General features: G+C 41.7%; 1 protein-coding gene across 1 annotated transcript in view; it reads right to left on the bottom strand.

Moving 5' to 3' along the window:
* LOC103588259 (kalirin) overlaps nt 1–20,409 on the bottom strand; it is a gene marked incomplete at its 3' end in the record, with an annotated part of 440,967 nt that overhangs the window by 34,814 nt on the left and 385,744 nt on the right. The window contains exons 14-15 of the mRNA XM_008569903.1: nt 10,914–11,109; nt 1,623–1,789 (exon numbers count right to left, since the gene is read on the bottom strand). Of these exons, the coding sequence (XP_008568125.1) occupies nt 1,623–1,789; nt 10,914–11,109 (363 nt within the window). The remainder of the gene's footprint in view (nt 1–1,622; nt 1,790–10,913; nt 11,110–20,409) is intronic.

A 20,409-nucleotide genomic window follows, 5' to 3' on the forward strand; every position in this document is an offset into this window, starting at 1 on the left:
TAGAGGCCCCTGGGAGCACTAATCCTGTGGTACCTAAGTTTTCTCCTTTGTAAAGTAAGCATAACACCACTTTTCCCCATGGGCCGGTTTTTTTAAAAAGAGATCATAAATGAGAAAATACTTCTGATATGAAAAGAAAGTACTACTAAATTTCAGAATTTGTATACTTATTACTGCTATGGGCCTGCTAGGATTTCCACCACATCTCCATAAATAACATTTCTCTCTGGAGATTGAGGTGTGATCCCAGTGTAATCAAGCAGAAAACAACCTGGATGGCAGCACTGTGATCTGGCTTGCCCAGGGCTCAGTGATTTCATCTGTGCTGAATATAAATCTTTAGCACAGCATGTATATGGGCTCTGGCAGGGCGTTCACTGGAAGAGAAGGGGAGTGGAGAGGATCATTTTGCCCATTATAATAAGTAACAATATAAAAATGAAGACATAGGCATTAGCAAGAAATACCCCTAATATAAGGGATCAAGCAATAGTTAAATATGTCATTTTTGTCCCTCATACTAAATTAATAGACTTAAATCTAAAAGCTCCAGCAGCCACTGTACATAAGAAAAAACTGTTTAAAAGAGGAAGATGTTTCTCTGCTTAGCATAGTGTGGGTGGGACTCTGCCTAGAGGAAGCAAGGCATTAGGATTGCTTGGGAGAGTGTGGAGCAGAAAGGAGCGACCACTGAAGTGGTGTGGTGCCCACTCTGCCGGGAAGCCCTCCTACACCTGTGGAGGGTGGTGGTGTGTTCTTTCCTCAGTGTGACCATTGCCTGGTGACCTTTCTAAGCTTCAGCAGCCTCATCTGTAAGATGGAAATAATATCTACTTCAGAGAGCAGTTGTGAGCATTGATCAAGGTGTGTGTAACAGTCCCATAACACTCAAGAAATAGAACTATTATTACATTTTTACTTCTTCAAATAAATCCCCATTCATTAGGCTTATGATAATCACCACTTAGTCTGTTCATAATATAATTATGTAATATTTTTAAAATGTGACATTGACCATTGTGTGTATGTTCCTAGAGATTCCCAGAGATCTGGGTATGTCCTTTGATAAAATGCCTAATATAATGAATGCCTTTTTTTTTAAATCAACTTTAATACATCTAGAAAATTTTCCTATAAGAACCACACACACATTGGGAAATTATGACAGTAATTGCTTTCACTTATTGACTATCAACTATGTGTCAGGCGCTTACTAGGCACACAGGTGCCCCAAATTAATCAACCTGGCTCTAAAGGCTGAATATGTTTGTTGATAAAGGATCTGTACTTCCCATGGACTGCATGACAGAACTGAGAATAGAAAGAGAATAGACTCAGTGACTGAGGACAATTTGGAAAAGCTCTAATATGCTCTCCTTAGATTGTTATATGGGAGACAAATAATGCATTTGTAGTTTGAGCCACTGTACCACTGGGTCTATTTGTTATAGCAGCTGAGCTTTCAGAAACTAATAAAACTAGTCCTTAACTTACCTATTCTCTAAGTTCTGGCTTCTTGAAGAGGTACACCTGTGGCTCTGTACACTCACAGCAGAGGCAAGTCCCAGGCTAGGCTCAGGTGGCTGAGTAGTCTGGGCTGGAGGTGGAAGGGCCGGGCTCACCTGTTTGACCTCAGCCTGGAGGTGTCGCAATTGGAGGCACTGCTCTAGCCGCTTGTGGGTCTGTTCCGCATTGAGCTCCAATTCATGCTGCTTCTCATGGAGAAACTCCAGTAGCTCTTGCACCTGGGCTGCCAGATCAATGTCTTTTTCACAGATTAACTCAATTCCTGATTTTAAAAAATGTAAACAATTAAAAACCAAATAGTACTGTGAAGATGGCATTTCCTTTAATATGCATAGGAAAACTGGAATTTGGAAATACCCAATATCAGCACTCTCCCAGCCTCTACATATCCTTCTGTGAAACTGGACAGATTACCATAACGGGCCCTTGTCTGGGATGCTCAAACTATGTCATCTCTTTCAGATTAACTGATTCTTTGCCTGGGAATTACTTTTCAACAGATGATCAACTCCTTATTATCAACTGGAATTAGAGAGAGAGGTGGTTCTCTGGAATTCCATCCCTAGACAAGACAGCACCTGGCAGTCCCTGCTGGGGGATTTGCCAACACCCAGAATATTCACCAGCAAGCTTCTGGATCATATTGGAAAATGCAAAACAAAAATTAAAAAGATCCTGTCTCAGGAACTTCTGCCAAAGATACACTCTCTTTTAGCTGGTTAGATATAATTTATCATTGGTTGGTAAATCCACTCCGATGAGACTATCTGGGCAGTGGCGATTTTATTCGTCCACTATTTAGGTCCCCTAAAAAAGTACTTCTTATGGGCCGAGCCCGTGGCGCATTTGGGAGAGTGCGGCGCTGGGAGCGCAGCGACGCTCCCGCTGCGGGTTCGGATCCTATATAGGGATGGCCGGTGCGCTTACTGGCTGAGCGCGGTGTGGGCGACACCACATCAAGGGTTGCAATCCCCTTACCGGTCACGAAAAAGACAAAAAAAAAAAAAAAAAAGTACTTCTTAGAAATACATGCTAGCTCTCAAACATATCCAATAAACATACCCTAGCAACACCACAGGGATATTGAGTGCTAATCCACTTAGAAAAACCATCACATTAAAGTTGTGCCCACACAAGGAGGTTTTTCTCATTCTTCTACTGATTCAAAGCCATTAGTAAGCCTAGTCAGTCACTGGCAAGTGTCCCTTCCCAATGTTTATGAATGTACCACCCAGCATTAATAAACTGTCAACCATCTGCCTTATAATAGGAGCCTTGAGGCAATATCTGCCAACCAGAAGCAGTGGCTCTATTCCTTGTTTCACTTTTTCTATATGCCTCTCCCCATACACGAGTGCATATACACACATTCCTACTCTCTTTTCCACACCAGTTCTATTTGTACATTTTCACCAGCAGCCTCAAGGTAGCCTTCCTCAGATAGATTTCTGCTTCAGGAAGGGTCATTAACAAATTCTGAGACACAACAAAAGGGCTGCCTTAGTTATCAAAGTCCTTCTGTCTGCTAGTGACTTGAATTTGATTCCTTATTTAGCTCTCTAAGATGACTTGGGAAGTGTACTAGCTTTGGTACCATTCCTGAATAGAATCCTGATCTTGGGTAAGTTACCTAAGCTCTCAGAAGCTTCATTTTCCTCATATGTAAAATAGGATTTTACCTACCTACCTACCTTATAAGCTACCTAACTCCTAAACCCATTGGGAGGATTAAATGAGATAATGCATGTAAAGCATCTGACAAATACACATATTTATTGTGTCATATATACACAATAAATATAGATCACTGCTCCTTAGTTCCCTGGCTTTCCTGATTCCTGACTCTTACCTTATACTTTCAATTTTCTGCCTTCTTACATTCATGCTCTCCTGGTCTCTATCAGGCTGACTTGATGAAAATTGTTTCTTGATTCTGATTTTCTACCATTTTCTGATTCAGCCTTGCTCCAGATACTTAGCTTTGGGAAAATTATAACTCTGGATTGCTTGCCTATTCTGATCTCTGACTTCACCTGGCTCTAAGCTTCTTAGTTCTGTCCACATCTTTCCCCAGCTCCTCATCCTATAATCTACGACGCAATGCAGCTGTAGTCCTGATGCTGACACCCTGTCTGAAGAATAGAGTCCCAACTAACAATGGGGTGCAGACTCAGAAGAGCCCAGCAGATAACACACCAAAGGGTAGTTTACTTCCATGGGGATCAAAACAAAAGGAGCCCACCAATCTCAACATATGGCCACCTAAAAAAGTAAATCCCCTTTGGCAGACTTCCCCATCACTCTGACTCATACCGTCAGAAATTCACCACCACCAACACACCTGCAACATATAGCTGGAGGAGTAAGGAAAGTCTGTATATGCTAAAGGAAATTCATTTCTGGAGGCAAAAATAGTGTTTTATATAAGGACAATATGGGAGAGTGGAAACTTTTTTTTTAGTGTTACATGGTGATAATTTCAGTATCTTTTCATGTTTATTTTTTGTCAGTTGCATAATTCCAAGTCCCAGCTCCTGAAATATCTGTGGGAGACAGAAAAGAACTGCTTGTTCTTTTGGCAGTCAACTCCCTCTAGTTACTATTTTCAATTACCAAGGGGATGAGGTAGAGCATCTCCCTGACTGAAATATAGAGTCAGAATACAAAAATGTCTACCTCTGCTTGGCATAGTGGGATGACCTCTAACCCCTATGTTTACTTTCTGGAAATGTAATTCAAGATCCATCTGCAGAAGTCAAAGCTCTTCCTCACGTCTAGTCACAGGGCAGATTTATTCCAGCTCATCTTCATTCTGCACATGTTTCTAGTGTTTAGTATTCTGGGCTTGGGCAAAGTGTCTTTCTGTGTGAAGCTCATGGCTCACCCCTGCCATACTGCACATAAATGGGCTCTCTAAGCCTGGTAACTCATCAAAGAAGCCAGCTACCTGCTTAGGACATCACCCACAATAGGTTCCCAGCCTTCTCTGAGACTCAGGCCCTGCATTTTCATCTATCTTGCTTGATGTTGTTTTAAGTGAGATGAACACAGGAAACAAAATGGATGAAGACAATGCCTACAGCACCTCTGCACTCTCCAACAATACATCATGCTGTGGATGAAGTAAAAGGGAGGAACATGAAGACTCACTGCACCCGCACCTAGAAGAATAGGAAACTCCCCAGTCTCTTCCACTGCCCCCAAACACATTGACGTGAGTCCCAGTCAAAACCCATCGCTGGTAAGTATTGGTCAATCTATAGTAAGAGTTTGCCTGTGTTGACATGACTGCTCTCAATCTAATCATTGACTTAGGGGCTCTCAGAAGTGCAAAAAGACATGTTTGTTCTTTCCATTCAGTAGTGTAATATATTCGTAATGAAATAGTTTGTCGGTCTCTTTAAATAAAGTATTGAGGTTTCTTTCTGATGTGCCCCACAATGTCCTGTGCCCATCCCCCCATCAGAATGCTTCCATTGAGGCTGGTTCCTTATTAACTTGTCCATGTTCTCACAGAAACATAGGCTTCCCGATGCCTGGGCCACGTCTGTCTTATTCATCTCTGCCTCTGTAGGTCTTAGCACAATGCTTCACTCATTTTACCCAGTAAATGCCTGAGCAATTAACAAGTGGGCCTCAATAGGGAAGAGCTGAAGTCCTGTGCTGTGGTGAAAAGCAACTGAGAGCTTTGGGGAAGAACAGGTTTAGGTTTGAATCTATGCTCTGAAACCTATTAACAGTGACACTCTGGGCTCCTTACCCTCTCTGAGTTTGGGTTTCCTCATCAGTAACATGGGAATCACAAAACCTACTTCTCAGGGATGTTGTGAGGACTAAGTGAGATACAGTATATACAGTGCCTGGCATCTAGTAGGCTCCAAATACTCATTTTCCCACTTCTCCCTTTCCCTTGGAGAAATTGTAATGAATCATTTTTGATTACAGGGACTACTGAATGGTTTGTACAAAACGTAAATGTAAAATCTTACTGTCAAGTGTTATGTACTTGCTCAGTGTATATTATTAGAAACTATGGTGATTTAAATGCTATTAGACCAGTGCTATCAACCCTGGTTCACATTAGATTCAAAAAAAACACCATGTCCTGGCCATACCCCAGACCAGTAATATCAGAGTCTCCGTGGCTGGAACCCAGTCATTTAAGCCTTAAAGTTCCTGGAGTTATTTCAACATGGGACCAAGATTGTGAACCACTGGATAAGATGGCACAATGGCCAGCAACTGGGGGAAACAGAGATATTCCTTTTGCTACGCTCATTTACTAAAATGTTCTGCACTGGTGCTTATTCAGGGCTCAAGGCCACAGCTAATAAGAATAAATGTTAGTTTGCTTTCTGTTGCTGCCAGGTTGGGGGTACCACTTTAATTTCCTCAAAGAGAGAGGTGGCTGTGACCTAGGGTAAGACTTAGGCATTTTTGGTCATACTGCTCATACTTGTAACATGTTTTTCAACTTTTTGTGTGTTCTTTAAATATCTGTGTCTGCCTCAGATAGAGTACATCTTCTTTTCTCTTCCCTCCTCCCCTCCCCATTCCTACTTCTGTGTCACTCCCTCTGTATAACACCCAGTTCAGAAATTACAAAGTCCTTTAATCAGGTTTTTAGATCACTGTTCTCAAAGCCGGCTGTACCTTAAAATCACCCGGGAAGTTAAAAAAAATCTGGGCCCACTTTTGACCAATTAAGTAACACTCCCTGAGGGGTGCAGCTCAGACACTGGTATTTTTAAGAAGTTCCCTAGGTAATTCTAAATATTCCAGGTTGAGAACTATTATTTTACATCAAGGTTCTCTTCCCCTCCACTCAGCCCACCAGGTCCACATTCCTATTGACCCCAGAGTAGCTTCCACTTTAAAGAAACACAGGCCTTTAACATTTGCTTTCTTTTTTCAGTGCAAGTAAAATTATTTGTGGTCCATTATTTTTACCTACATCTGTTCCACCCACACTGATGTTCATTCTTGATTATATTTCATACTCGTATTTTGGCACAATTGGATCCTGATTAGCTATGCTAAAATGAGTATAAAATATAACAATTGTCAAGCTTCATTGAGCCCTTTCCATGCTCACATGTCACACATTGCATCCCCACAATGACCCTATGTGGTAGGCATTTGTATGATCACCATTCTTCAGAGGAAGGAGAGGCTTAGAGAGATTGGACAACATGCTCAAGGACACCCAGGTAATATGAGGTGCCTGGGACTTCAACCCAGGATTTCCTTTTATATTTATACTCTAACCTTTATGCTCAAGGAGAAAAGTGATCCCCACAAAACTTTATTTTCAAATGCTGAAACTGGGTTCTTCTCAGGCACAGTAAATTTTAAGCATCACAGCCGCAGACTTCAAAATTTTTTCACTTAAAAACCATGCATAGGGCCGAGCCCGTGGCGCACTCGAGAGAGTGCGGCGCTGGGAGCGCAGCGACGCTCCCACTGCGGGTTCGGATCCTATAAAGGAATGGCCGGTGCGCTCACTGGCTGAACGTGGTGTGGGCGACACCACACCAAGGGTTGTGATGCCCTTACCAGTCACGAAAAAGACAAAACAAAAACAAACAAAAAAAACCCCATGCATAAAGAGAGAACTTGATGCTTTGATTAAACCACAAAAGCAACATATCCATAGGATGCACAGCTCTTGTCTTACTCCTAATGTCAAGGGTAACAGCCAGGTGGCCAGACTTCATTGGAGAGAAGACCTATGGCACAGCCAGTGAGGGCGAGTAGGCTGAATTATGGAAAGTGAGAACTGGAGGGGACTGTAGGAATCAAGGCCCACTTCCCACACTAGACAGAAGAAACCAAGGTCTAAACAGAAAGAAAAGAGACTTCCAAAGTCAGAATGTTTGCTGGAACTCTCTCCAGCAAAACCTACCACCTCCCAACTTGAGGCTCAAACAGGTAATGCCATAGTGGGGAAAGACAATGAGCAAGTTAAGAAACTGTTCCTATTTACTTCTATTCCTAAGGTTGATGTTGACTTAAGCAAAGGCTTTTGCTTTGGTTAGAACTGTTAGCACACCAGAGAGATTTAGTAGAACCTGGTTCAATGTTATAAACTTCAAACTTGAAAATAAGCATATGGAAACTCCATTTACTACTATAAAATCAAAGCATAAGCCCTTAATTAATTTATCACAGAGGACTAAATACCAACAAAGATCTTAATTTTGCTAACTGTCTAAGACAACTTATTTTACCTTTAGTCCACATATAGCTCATTAGATAAACATTGTGAATGCCCAAGCCATTTACTGCCTCAGTCCTGTGTCTCCAAAGTCCTGCATTTCTTGGCCATCAGGGGGGCAAGGCCCATCATGGGTCCATCCCTCACTCCCACCCTCCAGCTCTGGTGTAATTTTGCCCTCCCCTTCTCAAACCCTAGAGATGAGCTAGATGCCTCCTCTGCAGGACAAGGCATTCAGCCACAAATGGAATGAGCTTTCCTGAAACTCCTGGATTCATGCCCTTTGAAGCCTCATGGGTTAAGCCAGACTGCATGTTGAGTCTGCCACCGGTGGCCGACCTGTACAGCACTAGCCTCATTCCTTCTGGTGAGCGAGCAAACGGCCTGGATTACTCTTTCCCTCCAGTCCCCTTTGGAAGGAGACAGGGGAAGAGAGCCGTGAAGAGAGGTGAGCACACCGGCCCCAACAGCCCAGGTTAAAGGACACTCAGACGGTGGGGGTTCTGTCGAGGCAGTTCCGTTTACTATCACACAAGCACTTGCTTTTATAGGCAGATAGGGAGGGGAGGTTTTTTACATAATCTTATCAGCTTAAAGGTCAAGAGAGCATGCATCCTGTCTCAATGCCTAGCTATTGCAACCTCGAGCATGGAAGCGCATATTTGGCCAATAATGGCTAAGGCAAGGTTCCCGCAGACACCCTCACCCTACTTCCTCCTGGCGCCGTCTTAGGCTGCCACATTAATACACCCTTGTGGGCCCATAATGGCGTCACTTGTAATGTCACTTAAGGTGGTGTTAGTTTTTAAGGCCTGACAACTGCATAGCTAGGTGTGGTAGGAGCAGGCAACAGCCAGCCTCAGCAGACAGGGCTGAAGAAGCCGATTAAATCTCTTTGACAAAGCTCATTTCTAGAAGAGGATATTGTGGGGGCAGGCAGCTCACCCGCCTGGGGGTGTTTTCACCCTCTCAGCCCTCATCATTTAGGTGGACACCAAGCACAGACAACCCCCAGTCACAAGCAGTCCTCAGAGAGAGCCAGCTTCCAGCAGTCTTTCTGTTACCATGGATACTTGGCTCTTGGGACAGAGGTTAGCTTACCCAAGGTCATGTCAGCACCCTGGTAACAAGTGCTGCAGGTTTCCACGTAGACACAGCTCTTTCTCCTGCTAGACACATCAATTCTGAAGGATGAAGGGTGAGCATTCTTGCATCACTCCTCTGCCCAGCCTCTCTCCTAGCTAGGCACTGAGTCTGCGTTCTCTCATGGTTTCCAGTCTTCTCTGGATAACCAGCTACAGTGAGCACTGTGCAGGTAAGTCCTAGGGCTAAACCCTGAGTCCAGATAAGTTTCTCAATCACGGAGAAAGGATTACAGTTTCCCACTTTCCCTAATAAGGCCCTGAAAAGGTACAGTCTGTGTCCTAGAAGCACTGCTTCACAAACTTTAATATACATATGATTTACCTGCAGATTTTGTTAACATGAAGATTCACATTTACAAGTCTAACATAAAGCCAGTGATTCTGCATTTCTAACCAGTTCCCAAGTCAGCTGGTCCAGTGCCCACACTGAGTAGCAAGGTCCTAGATCAGGTGTACCAGAATCAACTGGAGGGCTTATTGAAGCACAGACTGCTGGGCCCCACCTCAGAAACTGATATGATAGATTCTAGGAATGGGTCCTTGAACTTGCATTTCAAACAAGTTCTCAGGTGATGCTGACACTACTGATCTTTCTTCAGTGTGACACCACACTTTCAGAGCCATGAGTGGGTCATTCCATAGATGACAGCTGTTATGATTTAATTATCATGATAAAAAGCAGTGGTTCTCAGCCCTGGCAGCACAGTTGAATCTCCTGAGAAGCTTTTTGCTGTTGCCCAGGTCTCATTCAACGGTAATTTAATCAGAATATCGGGGCATGGGGTCAGAGCATTGTCATTTTTAAAAAAATCCCCAGAAAGACTACAAGGTGAGTGGGCCTTCCTGGGGCAGTGTGGAGCACGGGCTGCATACCTGTAACCTGGACTGGTTCTCACAGGCAGTCTGGTCACAACACGAATGAAAATTCAAGTAAGATTATGCTGACGAAAGTGAACAGAATTTACTAGACTGACCCTCCTTTGGTTAGAAGTGAAGTTCCTTTGAATGCTGGTATTTACTCTTTCAGGTCATCAGAAGAAACACAGTACCCTAAAGTTCAGCATGATTGCTAAGGTCCCCTTGACAATCTCATGATTTTAATTAACATCCTTCATGATCAGCAGACACATGGCCCAACTGTGTTTTAAAGAGTTGATGGCCTCAGCTCCTGTCTGCTTCATCCCGGAGAGTAAGGACCAAGGGCGAACAAGGACCTGGTGGGAGGGCAACGGGACGGGTTGGGTGGTAGGAGACTTGGGTTCCAGCAGTCCACTGGTACTGGGCCAGAAAAGTGACATCTTTTCTTCTAGGCTAGTTGTACTCGGGGTCACTATGGCTCTCTCCAGGTCTAATATCAAGGGCTGTTTTGGAGAGAGGTAGGTTTAATAGAAAGGGCTCATGTGTTTGTTGGATAAATTTTGAATAAATCTTGAGCAGGAAAAGAAGTTAAATATGGGAAATTCAGCCATGTTTTTCTGAGAAGTTATAAAATTATATGATCTTGCCATAAATTTTTATCAGCACTGCTTACAGTCACTCACAGACCACTGATAAAAAATTGAAGACTCTGAGAAGCATGGGCAGAAGATGAGACAGCCTGCGAGTGAAGGACAGTGCAGGAGAATGTGTGTTGGGGGTTGCTGGGGAGAGTGGAGGCAGAGTAGGAGACAGCTACACTTTAGAATGCAATTTGCATGGATGTCTGACTGCTTTTGATTTGTTTGTCCAGGCCACCATTTTTTAAAAATCTGTGCTAATTTCCATCATTGGTTCTCCCATTCTCCCCATAGCACCAGAAGACCCTGGCCCTATTCCCATCTTTACCACAGCCTAACTAGGCAACCTTGGACAGTCTATTTCAGCTCTCATGGCTTCAGCTTCTTCTTTAAAATGGGGGTAAAAATCTCTATTCTTTGCACCTGTGGGGATACAATGAATAAACAAAATGGAAGTGCTCGCGGGCGGCAAGCTGGCACTCTTGTTTTCATCATCTCCAGGCCAGGAGAAAGAGGGAGATCGCCTACCTGAGGCCTGGACCTCCATGATGTACTGGTGCAGGTCCTGGCCCTGCTGGATGACCTCAAAGGTCATGTTGTTCATGGCTAGCTTGCGCTCTGTGTGGCGCTGCAGCCGCTGCTCTGCCAGAGTCAGATCCTCCGTGTTGAAGTCATTCATCTGCCGCAGCAAGTCTTCATTCCAGGCATCTAACTCTGCTGTCACCTGTGAGGGAACCAGTATCATGAGTACAAGCTCGCTGGGTCCACCAGAGACTGCTAGGTTGATGCCCACCGATTCCAACCCAACCCTCAGATGAGTCTCTGCATCACATCTCTTTGACCCTTAGACGATATTTAAGCAACATTGTCATGCACCCACATATACTTATACATGGCTTTAAAACTGTTTTCTGTTTCTGTGTCTATAGCAACAGCAAACAAACAGCAGCAAATGTTTATATCATGAATTATGGTTTATAAGATTTTTTCATACCCCTTCCCATTAGATCCTCACGATGACCCTGTGAGGCAGGCATGGTGGAGATGTCCAGGTCCACTTATAGAAGATGAAGCTGATAGACAGATGGAGTGATTTACCCCAAATCCCCTCTCCTAGAGAGGGGCAAAGCAAAGCTGACATAGCTCAGTTCTTCAACTGACAACAAAGACTTTGTCCACTATCCCACAACTGGGGCTCTAAAAACTGCATAACTGGAAATGTCCTCGGAAATTAAGTAGTGTGTCTACTTCACAAACAAACACTGTGGAATAGAGAAGCCCAGGGAATGGCTCAAGTTTACACAATCAGTTAAAGAGCTGGTGTACATAAAACCTGGGGGTCCTGATCTGGTTCCTATGTTCCATCGTGCAGGATTCTCTCCCTCTATTTCAAAGGCTGATAAGTGGAAATAGTAACTAAACAAGGTTGTAAATCTATAGCAGACCTCTAGAAATTCAAGCAGATTATAATCAGTTGAAAGGCATTAATAGTTCTAATGAAGACTGAAGCATGTAATGAATGGAAACAGTGCCCTAATATGAACTTGCTAATTGTTTATTACTCTATACCTTAACTCACATGACTTCACCTGGTCTACTCTCAGTCCTCTGCAAATAGAGACTAAATTCTACACTTCCTTTACAACCTCTATAATCATCCACAGAGTAGGAACTCAGAAGTTGTGACTTAGATAATAATGCCATCTATGTGAATCAAAATTAATACTTTTTAAAACACGGTTTTCAGATCCCTTATCTCATGCTACCCCCACAAGGCTCTGTGAAGGTAACAGCATGGGTACAAGGGTACTTCAAAAAGTCCATGGAAAGATTTTTGCATTATCTTTCAATCCTAATTTTCCATGAACTTTCTGAAATACCCTCATACTGCCATCCTCTTTTTCCAAGGAGAGGAAATGAAAGTCTTACTCCAGTTCACACATTTGCAGTACAACCAGGCAGCTTAGAAGCACATATTCCTGGGACCTGGCTTAGTGGTTTTTATTATGCCAGTCTCATCCCAGCTAACATGTGGCATAACCTTCCCAGTTACCAAACTTGAGCAGCACCAGGAACACAGGGAAATAGAAGACCAGATGGAGGCTACTGGAAAGGCACTCGTGTGTCCTGTGCTGGGTCCATGCACACCAGGATGGAAAAGCCAAGCAGTCCTGCAGAGGGGACTGCTGTCTCGGTCACAGGATTCCTCTTTTTGTCTAACAGTAAGACCTTTCTTCAAGCAAAACAGAAACAGATGAAAGTGTAGTTGCTCTCTTTGAAACAGAAATGCGGGAACTGTAAAAATACCACCCTCACTGTCCTAGGTTTTCACTTCATGCCCCCACGTCTTCTCAGGTCAACTCAGGGATCCACTAAGCTCAGCAGGAAAAACCAGTATCTACTTATCATGGGGAGTCCTTGGGGGATCTGGGAACCAGCAGGTTGGCAGGCAAAACAGGTTTTTGTTGTAGCCCCATCTTTCAAAAGTACTTTATTATCTAACTAGAGAAAGGGGTTAAACTGAGGAGAATAAGCCATTTTATAAGAAATAATTTATAAGATAAATAGGCCTTTATAGTCTTTATAGGACTATGTCTATAAATATCTTTCTCCTTGTATTTTAAAAATTGAAGTATAATTTACATATAATAAAATAGACACTTGAAACATTCAGTTCTATGAGTCTTGACAATTTTATATGCCCGTGTAGCTAACCATCACCAAAACCAAACTACAGAATCTTTCCATCACCTTAGGGAGTCTACTCACGCCCCTTTATAGTCAGTTCCTGCCCCCCCAACCCCCAACCCCCAACCAGGTACCACTTTCTCATTTCTACCATCATAGATGTGGTTTTGTCTGTTCTTGGATTTCATGAGAATAAAATCATGTGGGTTTTTTTTAACACCTGGCTTCTTTTGTTCAACATTTTGTTGTATTTAAGATTCATCCATGTTGTGGTGTTTATCAGTAGTTCATTCCTTGCTACAGCTGAGTAGTATTCCACTGTATAGATATACCACAATTTGTTTATCCATTTTCCCACTGACTAGCTTTAGGGTTGTTTGCAGTGTTTGTTCATTACGAATAAGGCTCATGTGAAAGTTCTCATACAAGTCTTTCTGTGGACATAGGTTTTCATTGCTCTCAAGTAATTATCTATGAGTGGAATTGAAGGGTCATAGGACAGGTGTGTGTTTAACTTTATAAGAAACTGTCAGAGTTTTTCAAAGTGATTTTAACATTTTACATTCTCAAAAGCAATATATTAAATTTCCAGTTGCCCTACATCCATACCATCATTTGGCATTATCAGTCTTTTTAATTTTAGCCATGCCAGTGGATGTGAAGTGATATCTCATTATGGTTTTAAGCTGTATTTCCCTGATGACTAAGGGTGGTAAGCACATTTTCATATGCTTATTGGCCATTTGTATATCTACTTTTATAAAGTGTCCTTTTGAGTCTATTGCCCATCTTTTAGAAACTTGGCTGATTATCTTTTGATTGTAGATATGAAGGGTTCTAAATATATTCTGGATATAAGTCCTTCATCAGATAATATATTGAAAAAAGCTCAACCGACAATTTTCAGTCCTTTCCTTGCCTACTACAAACTAAGGGAAATTAGAATAAAACTAAGACAAGTATGAAAGGATGAGCCTGTCTTGTCTTTCAATTTTATCTTTTGTTTTGTTTCTATGAAACTGAGTCTACAAAGGATCTGTTTGCTGCAGAAGACCCCAGAAGGGGCCCCGAGGCCAGGAACCTGCAGAGTGGAAAGCGTCGAGGGTCCTGGTGAGAGAAGCAGAGTAGGATTGAGACAGTGAGGCTCAGAAGTCTGGTATCTTGGGAATTTGAATCTAAACAGAATGTGAAATATGTCCAGGATTCTATATCTGGTGTTTCTATATTCTCTCCCCTTCCCCTTGCTCCATTCTCATCACCAAACACCACTGGCTGAAGGGCCCACGTCTGTCAGGAAGCCTGAAGCCTGAGACTTTCAAGAGGCTCCTCAACAGAACAGGCCAACTTCAGAAGCTGCCCTCCCTGGGCCTACATGCTCTTTACACTCCGTGTCTGACTCTCCCTACCATTCCCCCCAAGCACTGATGTCCAGAGCCTTCAATTAGTCTGATTTGTATGTTTTTAATGTTTACTGGAGTTTAAATTATTCTCTTCCCTAAGTATTTTCTATTTTCTCAAGGAATGCTCTTTCACTGGGTTTTTCCTTTCCACCTTCTTTCTGGGGTACAGGCTGGCATGCAACAGGGTTTTTTTTTTTTTTTTTTTTTTTTAAGAGAGAGCTTTGTTTTCAAACCTGTAGCTTACATGACTTCTAATGAGCAAAGCTAGCTTTCCAGCCCTACCTCTTGCTCTTCTTTATGAGCTAGTCAGCTGTTTACTGCTGACCTTGAGAGTTTACTCTGCCCTCTCCAGCCTCCTCCTGGGCTCAACAGCCCTGCAATGCCCTTGTCCCTCCTCCAGTCTCTTCAAATCCTTATCACCCTTCCAAATAAATCCTCTGGCATGAACAGCTTCATAACAACCCCCAGACCCAGATGTTTTTCTCTCGCTTATCTCATAACATGGGACATGGGTTATTTTGCTAATATAGAGACAAGACTGTGAAAAGAAAAACCTGCGCCAGGGAATGAATTTCGTGATTTAACTCCATTTGGACAGAATTTGTTCAAGCCAGAAAGTAGGGCCTGAACCAAATGAAGGAAAGATGAAACACAAAATTCCCAGAGGGCACTCAGCTTTCAGTCAACCTATTTTGCTTTCTCCTTACATTCAATTAGCTCCATCTCAGCTCCTGGCCTGCTCAGCTCCCCTCTTGGCTCTGGTGACCTGTCGCCCTCACTCTCCTGAATTAATTGGAATGTTAGGATATGATGACCTCTTTTAGAGATACATTGGCAATATTTCTGTTCTAACAATTGCCTACTCTAGAGACACAGCAATAAGGGAAATCAGAGAAGGAGCTTTAGAAAGGGTAAAATGCAGTGGGAAATGAAAGCCCAAGAATTTCCTGCTAGATGAGATTCACTGAATCTAATATTCTGCTGCCAAAAATTGACCCATGGGAGCTGGTTTAGCAGCCACCTTGGGCTCTCTTCTCAGGGAGGCCTCTCCATTGGCTTCTCCCATTTTCTGGGTCTTCCTCAGTATTTATGTGTAGAGAAGATTTTAGCCCCTCTTCCCCAAATGTTTTTATTCTGTACCTGCCTGAATCAAAACTCACCTGCTCCTTTTCTTCCCATTTCCTATGGTCGATTTCCATTAACTTAGCTCTTCATTATTACCTGCAAAGTTGGAAATCTCACCATGCAGTCCTTTTCTTCAGATCCTTTTTAGATGCTGATAATAATCATGATGATGGTGATATGTTGAAAAAGACCTTTTACCTTGTATTGTACATTTACTATGGGATAGACAGTGCGTTAATCATTTGACTAACTTTCCTTTATTTAATCCTCTACTAGCTCTAGAAGAAACAAAAGCACAAGTCAGATAGCTTTCCCTGTGGCCTCAGAGCTGGTGGTGGCAGAACCGAGCTTTCAACTACAAAGTCCAGTGCTCTTAACCACAGTGTTACAGCAATAAGTTTGCTCCAAGAATTAATTTCTGAGGATATCCTTCTTTTTATTATTTGAGAAGTACCAGTTTTACTCTTCCTGTTTTCTTCTTAAAAAACAAAACAACAAAAACCCCTCAGTTTTCCTCACTTCAAATGAACCTTTTAAATTAATGATGTATTCTTTGACAAGATCAATAAATTAATTGTGTGTTTGTGGCCTTACATAAACACCAGGCATAATTTACCCTTGCAAGAAAACGCATTGCCTTCCACTAGTATGGTATTTTTGTTTGTTTGGTCATTCTTTTTTTTTTTTTTTCATTTTAATTGACTCTGTCAGATTGCTTAGTATAAAGATAATGATAACCTATCTAGAATTCTCTGGTTCCCCAGGGGCCTTTTCATGGATAGAAGACACATCTGCAATCTGGTACTGGGGTGTGAACAGAGGGACTAAGGCTGCAGCAGACAGAAGTGTGACCTGCTCTCTGCATAGGCAGGTCCTCTGAATGGCAAGAGCAGAAGTCTTTGGTTGCCACAGCAGGTGCTCTTCCTGAACACTCAGGGATCTCCTAATATGACTCTAGCAAATTAGGAGAGAAACAATGGGGAAGAATAAGATGAGATATTTAACTGTTTAAAATCTGGAAGTAAATATACTCACACATATATAAGAGAATGTATTGTGAATAACAACAACAATACTGACTATAATGTATTAAGCACTGATGAAGTGCTAGGAACTTTGCTAAAAACATTGTAGGTGTTAACTCATTAAATTCTCACAACAACTGTATGGGCTGGGAAATATTATCTCATCCCCATTTCTCAGATGTGAAAACTGAGGCTTCAAGAGCATAAGTAACTTGCCTAAGGTCACACAATTTGTAAAGCTGGTGAAACAGGTTTCAAACCTAGGAAGTCTAATTCAAAATTCTGCACATTTGATCACAGCAATACTGCCTCTCAGCAAAGGTGATAATATATTTAATCAACACTACATACGTTCCATATATTAAGGTTCAATCTCATTCCAACTAACTTGGCATTTCATTGTGATGAGATGCTACTGACATGCATGGGCTGTCAATTGCAAAAAGAACACCCTTCTGTTTTATGATGTCATTATTTTTATCAAGATGAGAAAAGTAGAAGCTAAATATTCTCTACTGGCCTACGAGTGCTGACTGATAGGAAAAGACATACTGTAGCTGAAGAGTCATCTCATTGCATAGGAAGAGCTATTTTATTTATAATGTGTTGATATTGGTTACCACTGTGAAATGAAAATAAACTAAATTATCACAGTCATTTACTATTCTTGTTGAATACAGGGTTAAGTTCTTTCCTGTGAATCAATTTTAAAAAGGATGAGATTGGTGAATTCTAAAACAGATTATTTGAAAGGTATCATAGCACTTCCCTCTGTTCGAGAAATATGTATAACCTGTCTGAAGAGTTAAAATATTTATTTAAATAGCTATATAAAGACCTTTGGGGATACTGCAAGAATTTTCTAGAAAAGCAAAAGGACTTGGGAGTAATGAGTCTGCTCAGTAGTTTTTAATTTTTTGCAAAATAATATAAGAACATATTGCAAAATGCTATAATTGATGAGTTCCAATGTTCAATTACTTAATTTCTACTCCCATTGGATAATTTGGATAATTGGATAATTTTTATGGCCATTTCATTTTCTTTTCTTCACTATCATCACAATTAAAACTGTGGTATTTGATATAATCATGACTTTGTCATTTAATAGGGTTGGAAGGGATCTTGAGTAGTAATTTTGTGCATGCCTTTGCCTCTTATTGATTTGAGACTTGTGGAGCTCTATTCCATTTTCAAAAAATCTCCCCTTTGTTGAAGAGCTCTCACAACATATATTGTTCACCCATTCTAATACTTACCAATGCTTGAGTGTTGGGATGTTCTTTTTTCCCACGTAAGCTAAATACCTAGTGCTGTAGCTTACATCTGCTCCCTTCTACTGCATCTTTACCAGAAAGAAAGAGCAGAGAGAGTATGAATCTTGATAATGTCACCTGAGTCAGGCCCACAGCCCTAGACTCACCTCATTACAGAGTGATCTAACAGTTTTCATCAGGGATCTTTGATAATTTACTAAAAACAGGTGACTTGCCAGAAAACTAAAGCTGTGTGAATAATCCTGATTAAAAAAAAAAAAAAAAAAAAAGATGGTAGGGAAAATCTCCCAACGAGTCTGAAATTAATTTGACAAAAGGTCTAGAAGAGACTATCAAATATATATTTTGTGAGGAATTTGGTTTACTTCATTGTATTTATTCCAGATTTCCTCCTCAAAGGATCTGGGGTACATTTAGAAAATGCTACCATGATCACTAGAAAGAATCCACAAAGATGATGTCAGAACTTATTTTCTTTATCTTGATATAGTTACTGTGCTGGTGGATTTGGCATGTTACAAACATGGAGAACAGCAAGGCTTTGCAGAGCCTTACTTTGTTTCTATGGAAGAAAAAGTGATGAAATTGGACTAATGATGGTGCCTTTAGGTGATTCACAGCCGATGGTGACCGTGCAGGCTGATGGCTGTGTCAGTGGAGAATCTCCACTGAAGCTCCACAGGGTCCTGCCTGCCCCGGCCAATATTGCAAACAGCCATAGCATTGATAGTTATAATGAACTAAATATAAATCTATTTTCATAGGCTGAAGAACTGTGCAAAAAATAAAAGAGTAAAATCTGAGATGGAAAATATAAAAACTGCCATTCAAGTTTTTTTAAAAAGTCAGTGTATGGGAAGCACTTACCTTGAAAAAACAAACAGGGGCTTTTAAGTGAGCAAAGCCTGGACAAGATAGGTGATAAAGTCACTGCAAAGGCACCTATCTCCTGGGCTGCACCAGGAAAGTGCCAGTGTCTTCAACATGACATGTGCAATGTGGGTGCATGTGAGCCCCTCCAGCAGGAGGTGACAACAGGAGTTAGTGAGGGTGACCATGCCCTATTCAGAAAGAGGTGAATAAACTGGGGATATGCACCATAGAGAAGGGCTGACAACAAAGAGAAATAGTCACAGAAATTTTAGAGTCAGAGGGGACTACAGAAATAAGTCAATCACATGGTTTTTCAGATAAAGGAAAAGAGGCTTATGATAAACATTTTCAAGTATTTATAAGGCTTCCAAATAAAAGAGGGAACAGATTTGTTCTAGGTTGTTTGTTTTCTAGAGAGCAGAACAAGGGCCAAAGTGTAAAAGGTGGAGATTTTGGCTCAACACATTAGGGAGATCCTGAGCTCCCTCTTTTCTCCCCCCTCTCCTATGCCCCCCAACTTCTGGGCTCTGGAGATATTCGGGTAGAGGCGGGTGACGTCCTCCAGGGATGCCAAATCCTGACTACCGCCTTTTGCCTATCCTACCAGTATAATCTCATTGGGAAACCTTCCATGGGCAGCCCGAATGGGCCAAGCATTCCCCACTCAGTGTTTGCACCAAACCATGATCCTCTCTCTGTCATAAAATTATCACATTGTATGATGACTCTCTGTTTCTGTGTTTCTCCCCAACTAGCCCTCTGATGGCAGGGACTGTTGTATCCTCAACGCCCAGCATAGTTTTTGGTACATAGTAGGTGATCACTAAATGCTTTCTGAGTTGAATTTCTATACAGGTGAAAGGCTCTTTCTAACATAAAATTCTGCAGGCCTCTGCATATAACCAATTGAAGTATTGAGACCACCAGAAAGTTGCAACCAGCTTTCTTTTTTCTAGGCAGAAGTTTCCTCCTTGAATGCCATTTCTTCCCAGCCTCAACCTGTCCCCAACTTGTTCTAATATAAATCCCATAGATTTAGAGTTGGCTATTCCATTCCTTACTCTGTTTAATTACTCAGATAAAGTTTCAGGAGCACTGAGCAAACTTTTAAAAAGTCAGTGTATGGGAAGCACTTACCTTGAAAAAACAAACAGGGGCTTTTTAAGTGAGCAAAGCCTAGACAAGATAGGTGATAAAGTCACTGCAAAGGCACCTATCTCCTGGGCTGCACCAGGAAAGTGCCAGTGTTTACAGAGTTAGAGATTTAAAAGAAGGACCATAAATGTGGCCCCTATTTTCAGAAAGTCCCTTGTTTAGAGTATCTTTCTTGGTGTCATTTCTAGGACTCTCCTAAGTAAGTATGCCTACCTCAGGGGATGCCCAAGTTATCCATAGATAAAAGACAGAAAAATTATCTCTATGTAAATATGCATATATATGTGAATATATATTATATGCACACATATTCTATTAAACCAAAGAAATATATATAAAGTTCCCTCGGACTTTCACTGGTAGATTGATGCTGGAGTCTTTCCCTGACACATGGCAGATGGTTTTGTGCCATGTGAAGTAAGAAAAGGCTCCTCAGGGAAAGCAGGAGAGCCACAATTCAGAGAGGATGACTGTGGCTTAT

This window comes from Galeopterus variegatus, unplaced genomic scaffold (genome assembly GCF_000696425.1).
Source record: "Galeopterus variegatus unplaced genomic scaffold, G_variegatus-3.0.2 Scaffold542, whole genome shotgun sequence".
Classification (NCBI taxonomy): Eukaryota; Metazoa; Chordata; class Mammalia; order Dermoptera; family Cynocephalidae; genus Galeopterus; species Galeopterus variegatus.